At 37.9% G+C, this 23033-nt stretch overlaps 2 protein-coding genes across 3 annotated transcripts in view; one reads left to right on the top strand and one right to left on the bottom strand.

The window, feature by feature from the left end:
- The window catches only part of LOC127970462 (stromal membrane-associated protein 1-like), an 83463-nt gene extending 80153 nt beyond the window's left edge, over positions 1 to 3310 (top strand). The window contains exon 14 of the mRNA XM_052573049.1: positions 2208 to 3310. Within this exon, the coding sequence (XP_052429009.1) occupies positions 2208 to 2342 (135 nt within the window). The 3' untranslated portion in view covers positions 2343 to 3310. The remainder of the gene's footprint in view (positions 1 to 2207) is intronic.
- On the bottom strand, positions 3206 to 21257 carry LOC127970028 (galactosylgalactosylxylosylprotein 3-beta-glucuronosyltransferase 2-like). Of its 2 annotated transcripts, XR_008156481.1 has the most exons (5): positions 20193 to 21257; positions 13766 to 13910; positions 8537 to 8685; positions 6085 to 6171; positions 3206 to 3999 (listed from the first exon to the last, which is right to left on the bottom strand). XR_008156481.1 is itself a non-coding variant. In XM_052572219.1 (4 exons), the coding sequence occupies exons 1-4, from the start codon at positions 20763 to 20765 to the stop codon at positions 3913 to 3915; spliced, it is 954 nt and encodes a 317-aa protein (XP_052428179.1). In that variant the 5' UTR covers positions 20766 to 21247; the 3' UTR covers positions 3206 to 3912. The 2 variants fall into 2 exon arrangements, 1 of the variants encoding a protein (XP_052428179.1); XM_052572219.1 differs by lacking the exon at positions 6085 to 6171 and having other exon boundaries at positions 20193 to 21247.
- Positions 21258 to 23033: the final 1776 nt, after the last annotated feature.

Below are 23033 nucleotides of genomic sequence, written 5' to 3' on the forward strand. Positions count from 1 at the left end.
GTTCTTGGAGTATTTACAAACAAACACACACTCACGGCACACTTATTTCTCCATACGTAGGCAGTATTGTGTTGAGGAGGAAGCAGGTGTAATTACGAGATTGGCCAAATTTATCCTGCTGTGCATTTGAGCACAAAACGAAGACAGGGTCCACAGCTGATCCTCCTGAGGATTTTAGAAGGCAGTTTTTTTTTTCCATTTTTCCCTCTGACTGTCTCACTCTAGTCATGCACTTCATGTCCTAAAGTGGTTTAGTCACCTTGTGAGACATCAGAGCACTCCAGGAGTTCACGGTGATGGATAACCTCCCTCGCTGCCTCAGGATAGGGTTTAGTGCTTTGGAATTAAACACAAATAGAAGGCCAGTGATATCGCCTGGATTGTGTATGTTGTAGTTTGCTTTTCAGGATTGTATGGGAAAAGGCAAGTGCTATTCATTTGATCAAAAATATAGTAAAACATATTTTGAAATATTGTTAAAATAAATATGTTTTACTTTATTTTCACATGAATTTTACTCCTGTTTTGGCAAAGCTGTATTTTTCATAGTCATTGCTCCAGTTTTCAGGGTCACATTATCCTTCAGAAATCATTCTAACATGCTGATTTGATGCTCAAGAAACACTTATTATTATTATCAAGAGTTCAAAAGAACAGCGTTTATTTGAAATGGCTTTTGCAACATCAAATGCCTTTACTATCATTTCAGCTTAATGCATTGTTACTTAATGAAAAAGTAAATATTGTGATATATACTATATTTTGGAATGGTTATGCAGTAAGTCTAAAAACAGTCATAATTTTTCATGACAATTTTACACGTTTATTTAGCAAGCAGTGTTGTATAAAGTCTTTTATATGTAAATGAGCTCTTTTATGATTGGCTAGCCTCTGTGTACTGGCACGCTTCAGTCTGGCTGAGCTGCTGAATAGTGAATAGGCAGTTATGTAAACGTTAACATAACCTTGTTATAAACATTGTAAACACCGACCATCTACTCAATTAGTGAGGTCTGCTTTGTTTTAGCTGTTTTGTTTTGTTTTTTTCTTAAAATTGGTGCTTCACGGGGAATGAATTTAGAGGCTGAATGAACTTCTGTGAGAGGTTTTTAGCATGCTGACAGCTGACAGTGGTTTAGTGTGCTGTTAGACTGTCAGCATGGTTTAAGTCAACTCTCTACATTCATCCCCTCTAAAACACTACCGCCATCAGAGCACTGCTCGTGTCACAGATCCACCGCATTCAACAACATATTTCAAGAAGATTAATGTCAGACTTGTTGAACTGATGATGTGCCGTGAACTGTGAAGTTTCTCTGTAAAGAGATTTGTTTTGTGTAATAAAGCATTGTAATAATTTTAGCCTCAGACAACCCACCGAATGGTCGATTATGTCGTTTTGTACATCCATTGTCAACATAGTACATAAAACTCTTATTTCAAAGATAGAAAAATCCCGTCTTCCATTATATTATCCCTTTTGATAGCTGGATAAAGAGTGCACAAACTTAAGTTCCCAGAATTCAAGTTAATAATGAAAAATAGGGGGCTGCTTATTTGAAACCATTAGTTTTTTCCCTTTCTGCTGGCTATGTGCTGTAGAGACAGCAGTATAAATCAGACAGACGTGTCTGATTGGCTGCCCCACAGCCAGCGTACCCCACAGGACCCTCTCCTCTAATCCGCTCCGCTCTCAGGATGAATACTGCTGGGAGTCAAGGGAAAAGAGTACAGGTCTAGAAAATGAAAGAGAGAGACAAAGCGTAATAAGAAGGATGATGAGTTTAAAGATCAGAGGACAGCTTAGTAACCTGTAAAAGAGGAAAAGGGAACATTTGTGGGAAAGGTGAAATGACTGGTCAGATCTGTGGTCTGATTGTGTAAAAACATGCTACCGTAGAAACTCCACAAAAGCAAATATATTTCTCTTTTAATACCAAATCTCTGTTTCAAAACCTAGCAACCTTCAGAGACAGCATCATGTGACTAGTTTGAAGCCCTCTGCATATACTTATTATTGTTTATGTATATTCATTAAATGAAGACTGGATTAACTGCTGCTGAAAGTTCAGCTTTGTCAGCATAGAAATCAATTACATTATAGAATTATATAGGTTATATAGGTTTTGGACCATAGCTAATTATGCTAATAAGTCTTGTGTGTCTAGATGTTTCACACTTCTCTCTCTCCCCATTGTCTTTTTCAGATTAACCAACAGATGTCTGGAATGAACATGAACGGTTCTGGTGCTCCAATGGCATTTGGGCCACCTGGTGCCCCCATGGGCGGCTGGGTGGCACCCCCCTCCGGTCAGACCCTCAGTACCCAGCTATGGAAGTAAATGAATGAGGGAAGATGGGGACAAGGGGCACCACATCCCTCTATCTCTCCTCTCCTCTCCTCTTCCACCACCACTTGCGCCCAGAGTTTTATTCATGTACTGTCATTTTTTTCCCCCTTTCTCTTTCCAATCATTACTACTCTGGAGAGAGCACCAATTCAACCTGCCCTGTGTATTGATCAAGTGAGTGAGAGTATGGAATGTAAGAGACTGGCAGCTTTGACCGTCTTATTTGCAATTATTTTTTTTTCTCTTCTATAAATATATATATATTTTCGGGGGTTCAAAATACATATCAGCTACAAGAAAGCTGCTGGACCAATTATACAGGCTTCGAATATATCTTTACCAAATCAATAGTGAGTCATAGTATTTAAAAGACAGAGGTATGGCTATCATATTTGTGACTACCCCCTCCTTTTCGTATCTTCTGTAGCCCCCATGTCCAGAACCCTGTAGCAGATATTGTATAGACCCATGTAATGTATGTAATCATGAGATAGACGAACCTCTGGGCCCTCTCTCTCCGGACTCTCACCCCACGACATCTGTGTAGCTCCATGACAAACTCCATCTTTACTGTGATGTTTTAATGTGTGCGTTACAGAGAAGCACAGTGAGTGAAAGACAAATAAACCTGGACGACTGTACAGCTGTGACGGCTAACAGAAGGTGGGAAGGGGGGGGTCTTGTGGGTCAAAAGATAGGGACTCGGGGAAGGAATTATCGTTCTAGCCAGCTAGGTTTGAAAAGTAAGGACTGAGCAAAAGCGTGCAGTCAAACACGTCAGTCTCGCCGCTGTAGCAGAGCTCCTATCCTCTCAGACAGGGTCTCTCTGCTGTGCAATAATAAAAACATCCCCACCGTGTCATCCAGGTTTATTTCTATAATGTGTTTACATTTTCTGGTGCCTAGTACAGAGACAGAATATTGTTATTTCCGTGCATTAAACAGTGAATAGCCATGAACTATTGTGTGATCATTTTGTCTAAAGACGCATTTATTGTAAAGTTATCTTTTTTTTTTTTTTTTTGCTTTTAAAGAGGGTCGTTTGGAATAAAGACAGTTGTAATCCAAAAGTTCTGTCCTTGTAATGGTGTCTCGCGCTTTAGACGGTATTTCCAGGGTTTGCCCTTCCATTAGTCCATTTTTTGTGGATAGGGCGATTCTTTTCAGCATCCTTCAACCTCTTTGTACATTATTCAAGCAGCTGGTCCTTTTCTTGCATTCACAGACATTGATCTGATTCTCTGAGTGTCCAGAGTCTGAAATGGTAGTTGACTACCGCATTGGGAATAGGATCAAGTTTTCACGTACAGTTGCCATTCGAAAACCCCTTATCCATGGTTTCTACTCAACCATGTTACAGGTAATCCAGTGTGACGCCACTGTGAGAAGCTCCAGCAGATACAGTGCGTGTCAGTAGAGAATCCCGAGACCGCTTGGCGTGTCTTTTCCACCAGAGCAAGTATCCTAAAGTTCAAAGGAAGGTGGCCATCGATTTGGAAAGTGCTGATGATGGCGGGCCTTCATCCAGTGTTCTGTGACAGTCTTAGTGCAGTGTTGCTCGCTAGACCTCTATATAGACCGAGTCCTGTTGCCGCTTTGGTTCGTTACCCAGGTTGACCTTCTCAGTGCGGGTATGCCAGACCAGCACCTGAAAGAAACCATTTGAAATCAGGTATTTTAGAACACTTGTGTATATATACTATGTATATTGTATGCATCAAGACAGTTTATCTACATTACTATAAATGGGACTGCCCTTGAAACACTTTACTAACCTCAACTAAATGCTTTTTAATGCTATTTGAGCCTAACAAACAACTTAAATGGGTTTAGTTCATGTCATTTAAAAGTGCATTTGACAAGCCGTTAGTAAGATTTCTTTATTTCCCCATTCAAGTAAGATTAATATTGGTCTTGAATCCCTAAAAGAGCTATTGCAAATATGGCTACCAATTGACTTTCCTTGAAAGGGATTTTGAAAGAAATGACACTTACATAGCTACATCATAAAAGCAAATAAGGTCATTGTGTGTGATCACTCAGCAGAGATGTTTAAGGCTGTTGGTGCGTGAAGGTTGCTGGAATGGGATCTCTTGGACTGGTTAATGTCTTAATTATAGCAGGTAGAGGCAGTGCAGGGAACGAGCACAGTTAAATTGCCGCACCCAGGTGTGACGCATCATTTCCTTTAACACATGGCACTGCAGATTGGCTTGTTTTGTAAAACAAGACTAATTTAGCAGAACCATAAGAGATAAATAAGGTGCACTGAGGAGCAACAACCCATAAAGTAGCCAAAGTGTCCTGTGACCTGATAACAAGATGTATCCCTCTGGTAGATTCTGTAATACTTTTATGAAGGTGTCTGACACTTTACTTTGCTGTCTACTAACCCCATTGTTCCCTTGATAAATATTTTAGGGATGGGTGATATACAGTACCTAAAGACACGATTAACTGTAGAAATTGATCAACTATTAGAGACTGGACTATCATCTCTATTGCGGTTATACGCTCATGTGACATTGCTGTGCTTCATGGTCACAAAAACACAGTTTGCACGCATTTTAAAACATTGTAGGTTAAAAAGAAAAGTCATTTTAAGCCGTTGAAATGCAGTCAGCGGTAAATGTGTGTGTGCTGTCTAAGTGACTGTTTCTGAGCGCTGTCAGAGAGGCACATGAAGATGGTGCTCTTAAAGCACGGGAGTATTGAACAGTTATTTTTGCCGCTTTATAGGCTTTGAAAGGATAAATACACACATTTGTATGTCAAAATGCCTGTCTTTGCAAGTATCCTCATAAACACAGTAATTTAGTTCTTCAGTGAAAGCAAACAGCTGATAAAGAAAGCACATGTGTAGCAGTGTCTGACCTGGGCAGCTCTTAAAGTGACAGCAGTCTAATATTCCTGTTCTGTCATTCACGTTAAACAAACAACAAAAGAGAGAAAATCTCTCACTGCTTCTTGACTAAATGACTTTTGCAACTTTAATAAGAAGAAATATATATTTAATTTACACCGTGAAGAATATGAAGTGTTTAATTCATTTGACTTTATAATGTACAGTATGTAGCATTAATTATTTATTTGTTCTGCTTTAGTGTATTGTCCTATTGCTTGTAATTAGTTTCTTATTTTTATTTAATCACTGACTGTTGTCTTCAGTGAGCTTTTTTATTTTATTTAGGCTAGTATCTATTAGTTTTTCATGATATTGACACTTGAGAATTCTGAAATTTCTATGGTATCGGAACTTTTGATATGGTGATTAAACTTCATGTAGTTGTGTTTGTGTGCGGCTGTTGAAGACATTTGCAGCTCACAGTCTAATTTTTATAGGAGGAAAGTAATAATACATGAAGAATTAAACTTATGCGCTTCCGCTTTCATAAGTAATAAATCCTTAAATTTTTAATGTTGATAATGTAATAGCTACAAATCATTGCACAAAGGTTGAAAGCATTGATATAACAGCAGTGTGGAGGTGTGCAACCAGCAGTCCCCATGGGCTCTAGTAATTGTAAATGAGTTTCAAGAAAAAGGTATTAATATTTAAACCCTTCATACTTTTTGGACTAATCTTGGAGCAGTCTTAGTCTTGCATCTGCATCTATTAGAATATTGTAAGACAAGTGTGCTGGAGATGTCATTGTCATTATTGCAATGTGTGCCATACTCTTGTTAAATACTCTGATAGACAGATCTAAATTTGTACAGAGTGAAACCCCACTTTGAGCGATCCAGGAATAAGAGAAGGCACTCTGTCACCCTGCTCCTCTAGATCCTATCTCCCCTCTTCAATACCTCGTATTGGCTTCTAAAAATAGAAATAGAAAATTTTACAATTTTAGCATCAGTAATATAGTGTGATGTGTAATTTACAAAGCATTAACTTTTTCATGGTTTAGACTCATTGATATTAGTGAAGGCATTTGGTACGCCAATATTCAGAAGTTTGGATTCAGTAAGATTAGTTTTTTTGTTTAGTTTTTTGCTTGTATTAACTTATTCAGCAAGAACAAATGAAACTGAATCAAAAATGACAATAAAGACATATAATAATTCACAAGATTACAAAATGAACTTTGTAGTCATCAAATAATAATAAAAAATTAACTAATTTGAATAATATGAAGATTAAATATATTAAGCAACAACTTTTCAAATTGGTAATTAAATTTAGTTTTTGCAGAAAATCTGCATATTATAATGATTTCTTCAGTGTCATGTGACACTGAAAAGGAGTTATGGCTGCTTAATATTCAGCTTCACTATCAAATATATTAAATGTAAAAATGTTGAAACAGAATTATAAATTACATTAATATTTGACAATATTATTGTATTTATGCATCTTTGGTCAAATAAATGCAGTCTTGGTGAGCATAAAGATTTCTGTCAAAAATACTTAAAAATCCTTCCCAAACTTTTGTATGAGAGCGTTAATTAATTTAATTAATTAATAATTTTTCTATTTTTTCTATTTATTAATTCTGTATAACTCATAATTCATAACGTGATTAAAATGCATTAGTTTATGTAGAAATTAATAGTAACAAAGTTACATTAAGTATTAAGTATAAGTATTAAATGCTTTTAAAGTATTGTTAATTTTTAATGTTAGATATTGCATTACAAATAGAATAAATTAATTTATAGGCTATAACTAATTGTTATAGCCTATAATTGTTCAAGTATTTTAGCTCTTAATAAATATTTAGTACTCTTAGTTCCATTGCGAAAAAATATTAACAATGTCTGGATTCGATTTGGGCTGTCCCATATGAAACGATTTTCTCAGACAATGTTTGTGTTGAAGATTCTTTCTGAGGGTTTCTTCTGAATCGAAACAGGATGAGCATCTGAAGCCTTGAGAGAGAAGAATAATTTGAGCGGTTGTGTTGCAGAGTGAAGCATGCTGGCACGCTGACAGCAGTCTGGCAGGATCTGGTCTTCAGGAGCACGATTGAGATTGACATTAATAAATAGGAGAGTCTATGCCCTGATTTCTGTAAATAAGCCTGTGAATCTCTCACACACCATCTTCACCTCTCCATCTATATGGTATGTTTGCCATCCCTCTGCCAATCTCAAACACGTTCCAGTTGCCCTATTCTTCTTCCTCTCTCCCTCTGTCCCTTTCCTCCTTGTCACATCAGTTCAGTCTGATTACTCTCATAAGATGACCCACCCAAGCCTCCCTGTGCTTAATTTGAAGTGCATGCTGGGAGTTAGCCATATCTCCCTGCCTACAGGCTTAGTCACAGTCATCAGTCGGGACCCTCAGGAACGCTTCTAAAAATGTGACCTTTCCAAAAGACGTCGCTGGCAGTGCTCCACATTGGACAGACGCCCGCTCACGCCCATCGCGAAGACCCATAACTGTTGGCACAAGCACTTCCTTTTGTTTACTTCCATAATGCCATCCTCATATAACTGGACTGCAGCCACAAATTTAAGTATATTAAACTCCCACTTTGTCCGAGAAGCGCCTCGCACTTCTTCGTAACTGTCAGTGGCCTTTCTACTCTGTTTACGGGTGCGATATCTACACGCTTACACCCGCCCTGGCATTGTACAATAGGAACAAACCTGCAGTCTCTGCTCTGTTTACAATGCGCACATTATGCTAACTAAATGAACAGGATGAGCTGATTGGCTGACGTTGGAAGCATGTCCTGCTCTTGCTGGTGTTGGTGATTAGTGGAATTGTCAGCCCTGCTAATAGTCACTATTAATAACTCAGAGCGGCTACCATTAGGGTAATTGGGTGATAATGATGATGGCAGGAGCAGTGACGTGCGGTACGGGGAGGAAGAGAGCATTTTGACACGTAAGGTGAGCCGAGCGAAGAGGTTTTTCCGATTTTTCGGCTCCTGAGATAATGGGCCACGGGTGAATGCAGGAGCTTTTAGAATCAGACCGAGTCAAATACATAGGAATGTGTTTTTCATTTCACATCAAGAGCTCCTTGACAGTGCTATTCACTATTGTCACTGCAGAAGAATAGACCGCCATATGAAGTCAGTTTTCAAATTGGTACCAAAAAGATAGGGTTGAGTCATAATGTCTAAACTAATGACTCCGACTCAGACTAGGAACAAATGAAGGAACATCAAAAAGTGGATGTTTTTGTAGTGTTCGTGATAATCAGTGTGAAGGATGCAAGTTGCTCCACTGACCTGGGTACAGTTCTTGGCCTTTGGCTCCAAGTCCTCCACCTTAGTGATTTGTTTGAGGAAATCCGACTCTTGCATTCCTGGTTTAGCTCCTCTTCTCTTGAACAGGGCACGCGGGTTTGACAGGATCACCTGCAGGTTCACTGCAAAGCCTGCCAATGATGGAAATAAAGTTTTGCAAGCAAGTATAAATCAGATTTTCAATTTGAATGTATTTACTTTATTTAATTACTTTTTCCTCTTTGCTGCTTTTGTTGTCACAGCTCATGATAGTCATTAGTGGAGAGTTTGGAAAGGAGTGCGTGCCTAAGAGCCGTGATTGCAGACTGCAAATCCCAAATCACACACTTCCAGGGGTTGAGCAACTGCCATTGAGATGAAGGGGAATGCTAGCAGATAGCCTTCTCTTGGTATTATAGTGAGAAAGTCTGGGTTTGGAACAAGCTCCACCAAATATATGAGCCCGGACCTCAAAACCTGTCTTAAGTCGATGGGGTATAGTTTTAGCAATAGTCAACAAAACATGTTATGGTTCAAACTTATTGATTTTTCTTTTATGCCAAAAAGCATTAGAATATTAAGATAATGTAAATATTAAAGATAATGTTCCATGAAGATATTTTGTAAATTTCCTACCTTGAATATATAAAAACTTAATTTGGTTAGTAATATGCATTGCTAAGAATTAATTTGGACATACTCGGATTCCAGATTTTCAAATGGTTGTATCATTGCCAAATATTGTCAGATCCTAATAAACCATACGGCAATGGGAAGCATATTTGGTTTTGTGCTCCAGGGTCACATATATATAAAAAAGCTCACACTGGTACAGACCTGAAATTGTTTATTGCAAATTTATCTAAAACTAATTCTAATGCAGATAATCTCCTTATATATTCAAGCACACTCTCTCATTTATTCTGTATTAACTATACACAAATACAGAGCTCTTCAGCGTGCTCTTGACCTTATGTATTTCTCGTGGGAGCAGATTGAACTGCTCCACTGTTGCATGTGGGTCAGGGTAAGTTTTTCACCCCCTCGTTTCCATTTCTCTCGATGACACCGTCTCAGCCACAAAACAGGAGAAGGACTTTTCAAATTTGACTATAGGGAATATCACCCTCTGTTGTGGCCTTTTTATCCTGGGCACAGGCTGTTTTCTAGGACGCCTGCATTCCAGCTAAAACCACCTGGGCTTCCCTCAAATCCACAGAGGCGAGCTCACGACAGCAATGCAATGTTCATCTAAGCCCTGGCTAACTGTGTCCTTGTGTAGTTACAAGGTTTCTCTCCCTCAGATCGACATGCATACTGTCAAGCTTTATTAATAGTTGAAGGCCAGCCAACTCCTTTCTTTTGATCTTTTTTTCTTTTTTTTAATGACTATATTGCCTTTTGATGTCCCTGTTGGAGTATTGAGGGAATGATGTAAGAACCTATGCTCAGAGATCCAGGGACAGGGCTTTGATACAGCTCAAGAGCCGGAGACCAACGGCACTTCAGGGACTGGCTAGATGTGGCGATGAGTTAAATGTATAAACAGTGTAGTAAATGCACACTGAATGTTCACATCCTACTCTTAAGACTTTATGACCAGGGTAGGGTTGCACTGGCCTTTTGTAAGGTCTTCTAATTATAAACACCTATAAATTTTTAAACTTAAGTGCTGTTTTTATGAACCACAGTATTTTACACTGTTGCCAAGGTTTGTATATTAGTATGTGGGTTAAAGCGATGTACCCTCCTCGGCCCGGAACGCTATTTTGATGGTGAGGGAACCCCACTCAGAATGCAATTCCAAAAGAGGGGACCCCCAACAGAGAGGAAAACTACTGTTTTTTTTTTTGTTTTTTTTTTTGGTTTGTTTTTTACGCAGACCTGGTAACCCTTGTTGTGTGCTAGTTTTAGCATAGTACCCAGCACAACAATGAAGCTGTTGCAATCAGTGCATTTTATTAATTTTAGAACCACTAACAATATATATGTACAGTATGTATGTATTCTTGTGACACAGATCGTGAAAAAGCTAGTGTGACTAATGCACGGCCTAATCACTGTGTACACTACAGATGCAGCTTTTTGTTTTCGTTTATTCTCATGCATAATCTTTTCAACCCTTCTCCGCCTAATGCGCAAAACGTCGCTATTGTGTGTTAAAAAGGTTTCCATGTTAAAACAAGCACTTGAGCTCCTCTTCAGGTGAGAGCCGTGCTTGAAAGCAATGAGAGAGGTGGTTTAGGACCTTTTCTATGCTATTGTGTTTGCTATCGGAAGAAGCCGTACAGCAGGAATACTAAATAACCTTATTGTTCTCAGCTTTTGTTCAGGGAGATGTGTAGTAGAGCCGGCGGATTTATGAACCTTAAACAGCTCCTAGAACGTGTGTTTAGTCTATGGCTGATGTGAGGAAGCATATACATTGTGTGAAGTGTTTGGTAAGGGAGATGTGCTCACTGTCAGGTAGGGCTTGACAATGAATACATTATCTCTGATGACAATAATAATGATATTATGGGTGAGTGAACACGTGTGAAGAATACAAGCTATGGAAGAGGAGCAATAGTGGTAGTAATGGAGATCACATGAGGAAGAGATGATACCATCTCTTGTTATTAGAGTTTTATGAGCAGCATAACATCCAGCGGCAGCGCTGGAGTCTGGGGAATTAGAGATTGCTTCAACTACGCACCGCTATCTCTGACGTTGTATTCATTTCCTCGAGCTGCATATGAGCCCTGCCTCTATCTATTAGGATGTTTCCAACCTGTCTGCATCTTTTCACCCATCCCTCTTTAATGCATTGCCTGAGATCTCACGTTTGTTAAAAATGCACAGCGAAATTGCTGAATTTAGCTTCGGTAAAGGTGCTTTTCACCAATTATAGTGAGCAGAGAGCCCCGCCACCTCACTTCTACTGTACCTAAATAACAGGGTAACTGTTATCTTTTTCTACCTGTTATACTTTGTAATAGTTTTATTTTTTTCTGTCACAATACATTTTTTGTAATAGTAAACTATAAGTAAGCCATTTGAAAGTGTAAACACTGACGCTTTTAACATCCCACTGTTTGGGAATCCCGACCAGCCTGATATGTCAACTTCCAAATTACATTTAGTCGTTTAGCAGATGCTTTTATCCAAAGTGACTTACAAATGTGGAACATCACAAGCAATTTATCAGAAGAGCCAACAGTATTTGCAATACACGGTGCCAAATGCCTGGAGTTATTATAGAAAGTGCCTTTGTTTATGGTTGCGTTTTAGTTAAGTGCTCGTGGAAGAAGTGTTTCTTCAGCTCTTTCTTGAAGGATTTGATGGTCTCAGCAGATCGGGTGGAGGTTGGCAGCTCGTTCCACCAGAGAAGAACAGAAAGGGTGAAGTATCTGGAAAGTCATTTAGGGTGTGTTTACATGGCAGCAATTGTACTAGAAACTGAAAGGTTTTTCCTTTTTACATTTTGAAAAGTTCATATATAGCTTATAATAGTTATATTATATTATAGCTTATATTAGTTATATTATATCTTAATGTGTTTTTTAGTTTTAGTAATTTGGTCACACTTTATTTTAAGGTCCAATTCTCACTATTAACAAACAATTTACTACAACTTCTGCCTTAATAAACTCTTAATTTGCTACTTATTAACAGTTAGTAAAGTAGTTAAGTTTAGGTGTAGAATAATTTTTTTTTTTTTTTTTTTATATAATGATAATATTTTATTTTATTTATTTAAAAAAATATAGTGTTACTCTGCATTTACATTAACAAGCCTAGTTCCCTGTGCCTTCCCTTCATAAACATTGACATGCTCTAGCTAGTATCTCTAGTGTTGTATAGAAGAAAAGCCTCTTCAGTAGACTCTAGTGTTTCACAGCTTTTTTCCTCAGCTGAGAGCGTTCCTTTCGCATGGTCTCTCTATACAGGAACCGCTTTGGGCCAATTTTATATGCCTGTTTGAAACGACTTCAGTGAGGGACAGTCTGGAAAGTATCAACACGACCAAACTGCAAAGAAGTCCCATCTGTTTATCTGAGCAGGCAAGCTGCTCCTCACACAGCTGATGTTGTGATCATCGACAGTATAACATGGGCAGAATATCCTTCAGAACTCAAAGAAGATGGACAGAGATATGGATGGCGGAAGTTCAATACCTTAATAACATTAAGTAAAATTGAGAGACCTTGTGGTGAAACTTGAAGACATAATGCTCCAGCTAACTTTGTTCTGCTTCTCCAATACTTTTAAGACATTTACAGTAATGGTTCTGAACTTTAAAAATGTCTTCATCTAGTCCATTGATGGATGGTTAATCGACATAATGATAAAAATGTATATCTTGAATCCACTGTAAATCGCTTTGGATAAATGCGTACGCCTAATGAATAAATGTAACTTAAATGGAAGCTTTCAGATGGGCAGGGTGTAACAACAAATGGTGGTTTAGTGTTCAGCTCGAGGTGTTACGTGATTTGCACAAATTAGTCCTGGAATTCAAAACCATCTGGATGACGGAAAGTTCCAGTCACCAGAAACCTGTTATTTAACCAGTGGAATCTAATGGCAAAAAAAGTCTTTATCACTCAAGGGAGTGAGCTAGATCATGTTCAGGGCCTATAAATACATTTAAATCTAGAACTAGACATTTAGAGATATTTCCAAGAACTGGTCAAACAGCTTTAAATGATTGCTGTAATACTAATCTGTAATACTAAACCAGCTGTAAAAACCTCAATAAGCCATGATGCATAGGATTTTTCATGTCAAAGGCATGGTTTGTTGTTGTTTGTTGTAATGGTATCATTTACAGTAAGCAGTTTCAGCACTGAACGTATTATAGGCAGAACATTTTGAGAAAATCAACTGATTTAAAAACGCAAGCTTTTGGATCATTTTTAAAGAAAATGCACTGCAATAACCTGGAAATTGCTTAATTGTCTGTAATTTTCTGTTATTTTGAGCTGTGGTTTTGTTACACAGCAGAAATGCCATTAGTGTGAACGCATGCTTTTGAGTTTAATCTTGCACATAGTGTAAAACAGGCATAATTGTCATATATTCAAATATATGTGCATTTTTCCCCCCAGGTTAAGCAACAATGGTGCAGCAATATTTTTATACTCCATTATCTTTCAGGTTTATTTTTTATAATATATTATATTTTTTATTTTTTAATGACTGGGCATGTTGTTAAATGTGAGGCTCAAGAGATTTTTACTTGTGTCTTACCAGCCATGTCAATTGCAAATGGCCTGTCGGCCTTCCAACCAGTGTACCAGCCGACCACTTTCCCCTTTTCCACCAAAGGCCGCTCGTACCTCCGTCCTCCAACGAGTCCCACTGGCCACACTGACACTCTCCTGGTTGACCGCATCTGAACAGCAGAAGACAGAGCAGTGATAAATATGATACTATTACAAACCCAATCCACCAAAGTTATTCTAAAGATCTGCAGAGTTTTGTGGTGGATCCTCCAGTCGGTTCTTTGGACCTTTATACTGCTAACCAAATGCAGTACTTAGTCTGTTATTATTTTTCAAGGAATGAGCATAGTACCGACACACACAGCATGGCTTATTATAAAATCCTGGCTCATTTTCAGTACAAATAAGTCCATCCACCTGCAGTCTGCTGGAGACAGCACACATCTCTCTTCAGTTTCATAAACACAACCACATCTGATTGAACCACCCGCCAACACTACAACATTTCCAACGAGAGACCCTCTTCCTTGAGGAATTTTAAACATCCTACTGCTGAAAGAATCTTGTTTTCCCTTCATTCCTTCATGTATGGGGAAATGAGCGTTGCTGCAATTTCCCGAACAAATGGTCAGAGTAGCCTTTGAATATTTAATGGTTGTGCTATTAATGTGAGTGCTGTATGCAGTCGGGTGACGTGTCTCTGTGGCTGGCGGCCGTAAGCAACGGACAAGCTTTGAAGCCCAAACTGTTGCCATTTTAGCTATATTTCTAATGTCTGCCTTCCTCCCTCTCTTCAAAGGCTCCATCTCCATAATGGTGCTCTTAAAGTCTAACACGGCTCAAAGGCAAAGCCAAAGAATTCTCCATAGCAAAGAGGATGTCATCTGCAGGTGCCAAGCGTCCTTTTGCGTTGAAGTTGACAACAAGGGCAACAGGCACAGCCATCAAATGCAGTGTCACATACACTGTTCTTTGAGCTGAGCTCTCAAGCTACAGGCGGCTATGGCTAGGCATCTGTATTTGGCAGTTTTTGTGACCCATGTGGTTTCCTGCAGGGAAAGGGAATAAGAAAGTCTGGCCCCATTTCGACAACATGGTGCAGAGAAATAAATTTGTAGTAGATGAGTGTGTTCGATATCTTTAGGGAGGTAAAATCACGTTCGATAACAAAACTCTACATGCTGCCTGACAGTTCCAGAGAGGATTCAAACAATGCAAGAACAAAATTGGATCTAGTAAGGAACTATATTCCTAAAGAAAGACAGGTTACAACTGAGAACAATAAATCTAATGCAGAATTTGCTGTGATGTGGCATGGCACCGAATACACCAGGCTGGGCAAGAGAATACATTGCACAGAGTATATTGTACCTCAAAAATCAAAATATGACTTCATTTTTACAGTGTGCTGCCAATACATGGACAGCTCAAAATCACATTATAACTTTGTTTCTTAGTTTGTCTCCTCTGACTTGCTTTCCAGTAACAATTTCTGAAATGCTCGAAACAAGAGATGCAAACGGCTTTATTTCCTATTGACTTGCATTGACTTGGAAATTAATGAAGTTAAAGTTAATGGTTGCCAACTCAAGTACTGATGTGTTAATTGCGTTCAGCAGAAGAAACACATACATACAGGTTTGGGAGTACAGTTGAGTAATTGACCATTCGCAAAGACCCCCCCCCCACCCCGACCCCCATTGCTCTGTCCAACAATCCATGCCACTCTCATGCCACACATTATGTTCTCACGCAGTGAAAAATAACTGTAACATTGCGGAGCAAAGAGGACACTGACAGACAAGACAGTGCAGGTTACTTTAGGTTTAAAACAAAGAAACATTTTTGTCATTTTTTTAAAGAAATGCAAACAATAAATACCGTTTTGTGCCTTGTTATTGTGTCGTGACAGACCACTGTGGCACCTCAGTTCAAGCGGCACGTGATGTGAACCGATCATCTCTTCCTCTTTACTAGTTATAACATGAAAGAAACATGAATGAGTATCAGAATGTATCTTGTTTCAATGGCGGCAAGATGTCAATACACACCATTTTTCAAGTTCAAGTCAACCGACGTTAATCTACTTTACAGTCTCGTGTGTTTGTCAGACAAAAAATGGGCAGATTTTGTGATATGATTGATCAGATCCAAAGATACTATTTAAACTAAACTGAGATGATGACTTCACTGAATTTAATGATGAACTGCCTTTAACTCTCATTTTGCATTATTGACACACTGTTTTCCTAATTAATGTTGTTCAGTTGCTTTGACACAATCTTTTTTGTTTAAAGCGCTATATAAATAAAGGTGACTGACTTGACTATTTTCTTTGTGTATATTAAAAATAAATGAGGATAAAACAGAGGTTGTGGATATCATACAGGATGGCACTCATGTTTCACATGGAAAAACATGCAGGCTGATAAAGCGCCACATTAAGGTAAGTCTTCTTCCTTTTAATGCTCTTCAGTTGTGTCATGTTTTGCAGGTGATAAAGAAAACAACATTGCTTGTTATTGGAATCTTATTTTTTTTATCTAAAAATAATTGTATGTACTATTTGTGAGATTAATGATAGAGCTATTTCTGCTCAAAAACTTAATGGTAGAATAATTAACCCCCCCCCCCCCCCCCCCCACACACACACACACTAGAAATTGATTAATGTATTCAATTTGCTCTGTCACATTTCTGTACAAGTTTGTGCTTTTCTAGCTCATTTTGATACCTTGTATTTCAGTTCTTTTATGTTACTGTCGCCTTAGGATGAATCAGTTGAGCTGTAGCATTTCTCGTTGGTGAAAACAGTATGTGCTAAATGAATACATTTCCTATGTGTCATTAATATTTGTCATTATGAAAGACTAGCTGTTGAAAAAGGCCAAATGACTCTCATTGTTGTGCTGTGTAATGTGTTTGTGTTGAGCAGAGCAGGGGTCATCAGCAGACTGACACTGTGCTCTGCCCCTCAGGGCCCGCTCCATGTGTTCATCCACATGTCCAGCTGTGTTCTGGAGAATTGGAGAGAAAGAGAAAGAGGCAGAGGGAGGAAGGGATGCACAAAGCAAGCATTGAAGGAATGAGGAGGGCAGTAGGCCTGACGCAGAAGAAAATAGAGCGGCTCAGACAGGAGGAAAAAGCAGAGGTAAGAGAAGGGTAGAATAATTGATGAAAAATGAGACGATGAGCTATAAGTGCAAGGTTTGGACAACAGCCAAGAGAGGGAAAAAGATTTTGTGTTACTGTATGGGACAGAGAATATAATCCAGAGGATGAAACCTTTTCTCTCATCTCATCATTTGACTGCTGTCAGCTTCCTGGTGCCCTTTTTATGCTTTCCAGTCAAATAAAAGAAATGTCCAACCATCAGACATTGAATACAAAGCAACACATTTACATGGCAATTGTTAAGTTTGTATGTTTTGGTGGCTAATTCATTTGAATTTGCATGCGTTTGTTCAGTTATCTTACACGCTGATGAATTTCTTTTTTTCTTTTTCTTATGGGTAGACCTTCATGGTTTAATAAAAAAGAAAAAAGTTACACATTTTCAAACAAATTGCATCATATTAATCAATATGAAAAATAAACTTGTTAAATGTGTTTTCCCATGGAATTAAGTTGATTAAAGGGATGGTTCATCTAACAATAAAAATTGTTATCATGTTGTCCATGTTGGTCCAACTATATAAAGGTTCCAAAAACACAATAAAATAAGTGGTCAGTATGACTTGTGCATTGCATTTGATATTGCATACTGCAATATTCACTTTAGTTTTCAATACGGACGTAAGCTGTTTTCTGTCAATATGTGAGACTTCAGGTTCATTAGCTGCTATAGGGAAACAAGAGGAATATCAAAATGTGATGAAACTGTTTGACGTTAAACCAATGTGTTGATAATTAGGACAATACATTAAAATAATAAGTAAAATAATACCAGTTTGCAGTTTCAAGCAGCATAATGAGCTGTTTTGTACAGCTAAAAATAACTGGAAGTGAATGACACCAGAAGCCAGACGCATTAAATTTACGAATGGCTGTGACCATTTTCTAATTTGAAAAAAAAATATTTTCTTTATATGAACAACTTTTTTTTTTTTGACAAATCAGTGATGTTTGATGGAAAATAATAGCTTCAAGATTCTTTAAGACGTCTTCTTTTCCACTGACATAATAATAATAATAATAATAATAATAATAATAATAAACAAACCAACAGCATATGGGTTTGGAATGATGAGGGTAAATAATAATATTAATTTTTGAGAGAACTACTCCTTTAATCCTACTGCTAACACTTTTACCAGAATCCAGCTGACGTGATCAAAACTATATTCTGAAGAAATATGGGTAACACTTTATAATAACTGTACACTATTAATCATTAATTAAGCATTAGTAAACAGATAATTCATAATTTGTAAAGCGTTAATAGACAGTAATAAGCAGTTTATAAATACAGATATAAATGCTTTATTCTTGATTTAAAAGCATATCTATAATGTGTTTAATAATTGTATTTTCATACTTTATTCATGATCAATTTATCATTTCTCAATGAAGTATAGCATTATTTACAAACCAGTTATTTAGGAGTTGCCAGTGATTCATAAGATCACAAGAAATGTAGTAAATTCAGGTAGTTATAAAGCATTTAGTAGTGGTCAGTTAACTATTTATGTGAGCTCATCTAAAGTGAGTCTAGTTATGCCTTGTAAAGCATTTATAAAGGATATTTAAAGGCTCATTTATCTTCTAAACAAAAAATGGAAACAAACACCAAACAGTGATACAGGACATAGAAATATTAACAGCCTTTTAATCTCATTTGTAAAAGCTTTACAAGGCATAAATACTCCTTACTTTAGATGAGCTCACAAAAATAGTTAACTAACAACTACATATGTTTTATAACAACCTGAATTAACCCTGAATTACAGTAGAAATACATGTTAATAAACCATTTATTAACACTATAAGTAACTATTACTATATGTTTGAATAAAATGTATGAATGCACATTTAAATAGTTTATTAATCATTTACTTACAATTTCTAAGTGATCTTATGAACCATTGACAAGTCCTTAATAACTGGTGTGTAAATAATGCTATACTTAATTTAGAAATGATAAATTGATCATTAATAATGATTAAAAAACAATTATTAAATGCATTATAGATATGCTTTTAAATCAGGTATAAAGCATTTATATCTGTATTTATAAACGCTTATAAATGTCTATTAATGCTTTATAAATGATGAATTAACTGTTTCCTAATGCTTAACTAATGATTAATAGCATGCAGTTATTATAAAGTGTTACAGAAATATGTGCATAATTAAAAAAGTTTTTAATGTGTGCATGAAGTAGAAAAGCATAACCTGTGTAAGACACAGCCTCAAATGAAGTGTCTCTCCACTCATCTCTTCACAGTGTTATCGGTTTCATCCGTCGTACACAGACAACCGTTTAAACAGACAAATCCTAATTTCCCAGCTGTCAGGTCACTCTCTTGTTTCTTTGTGACTTCTACTGCCTTAAACTGGGTTAATTCACTCTGCTTGGCTACACAGTATACTGGGTCGCCTTCACTTATGTGCTTCAACTGCTGCGCTTTTGAGACTCATAAGAAATAGATGGCAATGGTGTGATAAAACACATTGCATGAATTTCCATAGGGACAGATGTCACAGCGAAGTCTCCTGATGCTTTGCAAGTTCTTAACTGCCACCATACTTCTCTTTCTCTCTGATTATATACTTAAATGTAATAGAGCAGCCTTGTGGAGTATAAACATCTTATACAGTGACAATATAGAGGATGAATTGACTTAGTAGTTTAAATTAGTATTTTTTCAATTTGATAAAAAATGTTAAGTGCAGGTTCTCGAGGCAAATACTGCAGAGGCACTGGATTGTGTATCACACTTTGTAAAGCATGTAGATCTACGTTTCCCACTTATACGGTTCATTTTAACCAGCTTTTGGGCTGTTTTATGCACTCCATTTGATGGAAGAAAAAAATAAGATGGGCATATGTTAATGTGCTGCTTCTTAGGGGGGAAAATTAACTCATCCTGCACCATTTGTGTTGACATGCATGACCTTTTTCAATGGGTCAGAGTATAGGGCGAGACCCTAGGGTGTTTGTTTTGTTTATTTGTTTAGGTTTTTTTTTTGGACCTGGGCCAACAAGCAGATAGTAGCAACACCCTAGCAACCATATAGCAAATCCCAGTCATATCTAAACAACAAAATGTCATAGATTCATGGAGATGAGCTCTTATGACTTGGACCAGTGTGTGAACCAGTTTCTTGATAACCACACTCTATATTTAAACAAGTAGGCCTATCCTATACTTAATTTTTCAGATTGCATATCAATGCTTACTCGTCTGAGTAGAATTAAACCAACAGTCATCTCAAAAAGACGTATTTACCTCTTCAAATAATTCAAGGCTGTAAGTGTTATCATCATCCGCGAAGAAAACGACTCCTTTATATTTGGACGATCGGTGTCCTCTCAGCCAGCCGAGCGCCAAGTTCCTCTGCTCGGTCGCTCGGGGCATCCCTGTCCGCTTGAACCTGCGCGGGGTGAACACGTTCAGGTGAGTGTATCGCAGCCCAGAGCGGGCGAGAAACCGAGAAACCAGCTCCGAGTGGGAGTTTGAGTCCTCCACTAAGATCCAGTGGAACTGCGGTACCTGGCGGAACGTATTTGCCAAGCGGGTGAGCTCTGCTTTCTGCACCGCTCGGCTGTAAGTAGGAGTGATGGCATAAATGACCGGGAGAGATGTTGCGTTCCTCCCGCTGCTGCTGCTGCTGCTGCTGCTGGTGCGAGTCGTCCTGATGACCTGCCGTCGCTGCTGCTGCTGCACATTTCCCAGACGAGACAAATAAAAGCTGGCCGTGTTCCGCACAGACAGCCTCTTCGTATCGATGTCGATCACGATGATCACTATCAAGATCCACGGAAGAAGGATGAAAAAGCGCGTGTAGAAGATGGATTTCATTGTGCCCGAAGAACCAGCGCTGCTTAATGTGAAGAACTAACAGTCCGCCACTGACGGAGCAGTTCATGCACAGCCGATTATTGAGTTATTGCAGATTATTACTTTTTAAACTTCATTTAAAGCCGTACCTCGCGTGTTTTTTAGCCAGCATCCGCAGTGCATGTACGTTTAAACTTGCCATTCCCGTTTCCTAAACGCGCTGTTGCGATCCCATCCCGTCCTGCGCTCCGCCAGAGAGGTCCGTTCCCTGAGATGATGCTCCCAATATTTAGGGATTCTTTAGTCGTTCAGCGCAGAGAACAGTGCCAAAAATAACAACAGGTCATTGTTTTGGTCACATGCATAACTTGGAGTGCAATAAATCCACGTAGGTGTTATGATTTCTCAAAACTGCATCGTATGATGGGACTGAGCTGATGGTCCGACGGACGCTGCTGTAGTCTGTTGAAATGAGGGAGACTGAGACTTCAAACTGAGATTTCTCCCTCACCAGTCTCCACCTGCGCACTACAGAGCAAGAGAGGAATCACTTGCATTGACGTCTGTTTTTTTTTTCTTCATTGCACGATAGCAGACTTTAATGCAGTTTATTTTTAATATGAGTACAAATGGTTGTTAGAACTTACCCAAATGCTTGCATGCAAGGGAAATAATTTTGAATGAATTGTAATCATAATTACTTCCCCATAGTCTACTCATTTTATTTCAAGCATTTAAATTCCTAAAAAAGAGGTTTGGTTTGGCTGCTATTTATTGACCTCTATAGCTATTTAGTTAGTTACACACTTTACAATAAGGTGTGATCAGTTAATGTATTAACTAACATGGACAAACAATGAACAATACATTTATTACACTATTTATTAATCATAATGTTAGCTAATAAAAATAGTCGTTCATTTTTCATGTTAGTTCATAGTGCATTAACTAATGTTAACAAAAACAACATGATTTTAATAGCCTAATGCATTAAATGCTGAAATTTACATTAAGATTAATAAATGCTATGTTCAATCTTAGATCATGTGAACTAATGTAGTTAATGAACCATGTAAAGTTGTTACCTTATTAACTTCTTGACTTTTTTTAGTTTATTTGCAAACTAAATAAATACAATAGGCTATTTTAGAAGTCATCACATCACTGTGCTTGCAATATTATAGATAACATAGGTAGACATTATTAACATCTTTTTTTTTCTTTCTTTTGATTTCGTAACAATTAACTAATGTGTAATTTGTTCAATGAAGACTAAGACCACTTTTGTTTGTTCCAGAGGGATAGTCAGACATCTGAGATTCCAATAACAGGTGTGTTCATGAAAAACAAGAACATTTTCATTTATTTTGCTATTACTGTATATTATCTGCAGATTTTTTTTTTTTAATGCCGTCTAAAACTACAGGTATCCGAATATGTAGACAATATACATTGATGGAAACTGCTAGCCAAAGGATTTTTTGTTGTTGTTGTCGTTGTTGGTCAATGTAAAACACAAGTGAATTAATATCGTTTAAAATGACAAATAATTGTCAGCTTGTGTATGAAGATCCTCTGAAATCCATCTTCATTTTTGCACATTAACAATATGATTGACTGAAGACTCATTCTGTTGATGTTCATCTGCTTCTGGCATATTCCCATCTGTTTACTACATCACCTGATGACATAAACAAAACATCATGATGCATGACAAACAACAAGGTAAAAAGCAACATGGCAACTTATTCGATTTAACAGTCTGCATTGTAATCAAAATGGCTGACACCTCGCCTGCAGGCTTTCATGATGTTCATTTTAGCGCTGGTGTGTCTATTTGACCGTCTTGTGTCTCCATTCACAGTGCGATGACAGCAAAGGATTGTGACATCCAGCCTTGTCCTCCCATCCTCGACATGCCACCCCCTGTCACCACAGACAATGTCAATCACAGAAAATAGAAGCAACTGTCAGAGACGCTATCTCATCGTGGGCAACCTTTTGTTGCAAATGACTGAAATCTGACAGGTAACTGTAGCTATTGTTCATTTCATTGCATCTAGCATGAAAGAGAAGCATTATGACGTATAAGAAGGAAGCACAATGGTTATGGCCTGTTTATTCAAGAAACGAGCCTCAGGTCTGGGATGTAATGGAATTGACCCACGGTGAACTGTTCTATTACATGGAGTAACTGTTTTTTTTCTTGATTTGTGTGGGATTTGTGCAGTTCAGGAGGAACAAGAGACACTATGACACACTTCAAAAGAGAAAATGGTGCTGCTGTGC

This window comes from Carassius gibelio, chromosome B13 (genome assembly GCF_023724105.1).
Source record: "Carassius gibelio isolate Cgi1373 ecotype wild population from Czech Republic chromosome B13, carGib1.2-hapl.c, whole genome shotgun sequence".
NCBI classification, from domain to species: Eukaryota; Metazoa; Chordata; class Actinopteri; order Cypriniformes; family Cyprinidae; genus Carassius; species Carassius gibelio.

Coding starts and splice junctions, on each gene's coding strand:
- LOC127970028 (XM_052572219.1), bottom strand. CDS start 20,765: ATGAAATCCATCTTCTACACGCGCTTTTTCATCCTTCTTCCGTGGATC. Junction 13,911..20,192: donor GCCTTGAATTATTTGAAGAG/GTAAATACGTCT, acceptor TCTGCTGTTCAG/ATGCGGTCAACCAGGAGAGT. Junction 4,000..8,536: donor AGGCCAAGAACTGTACCCAG/GTCAGTGGAGCA, acceptor GGTTTCTTTCAG/GTGCTGGTCTGGCATACCCG.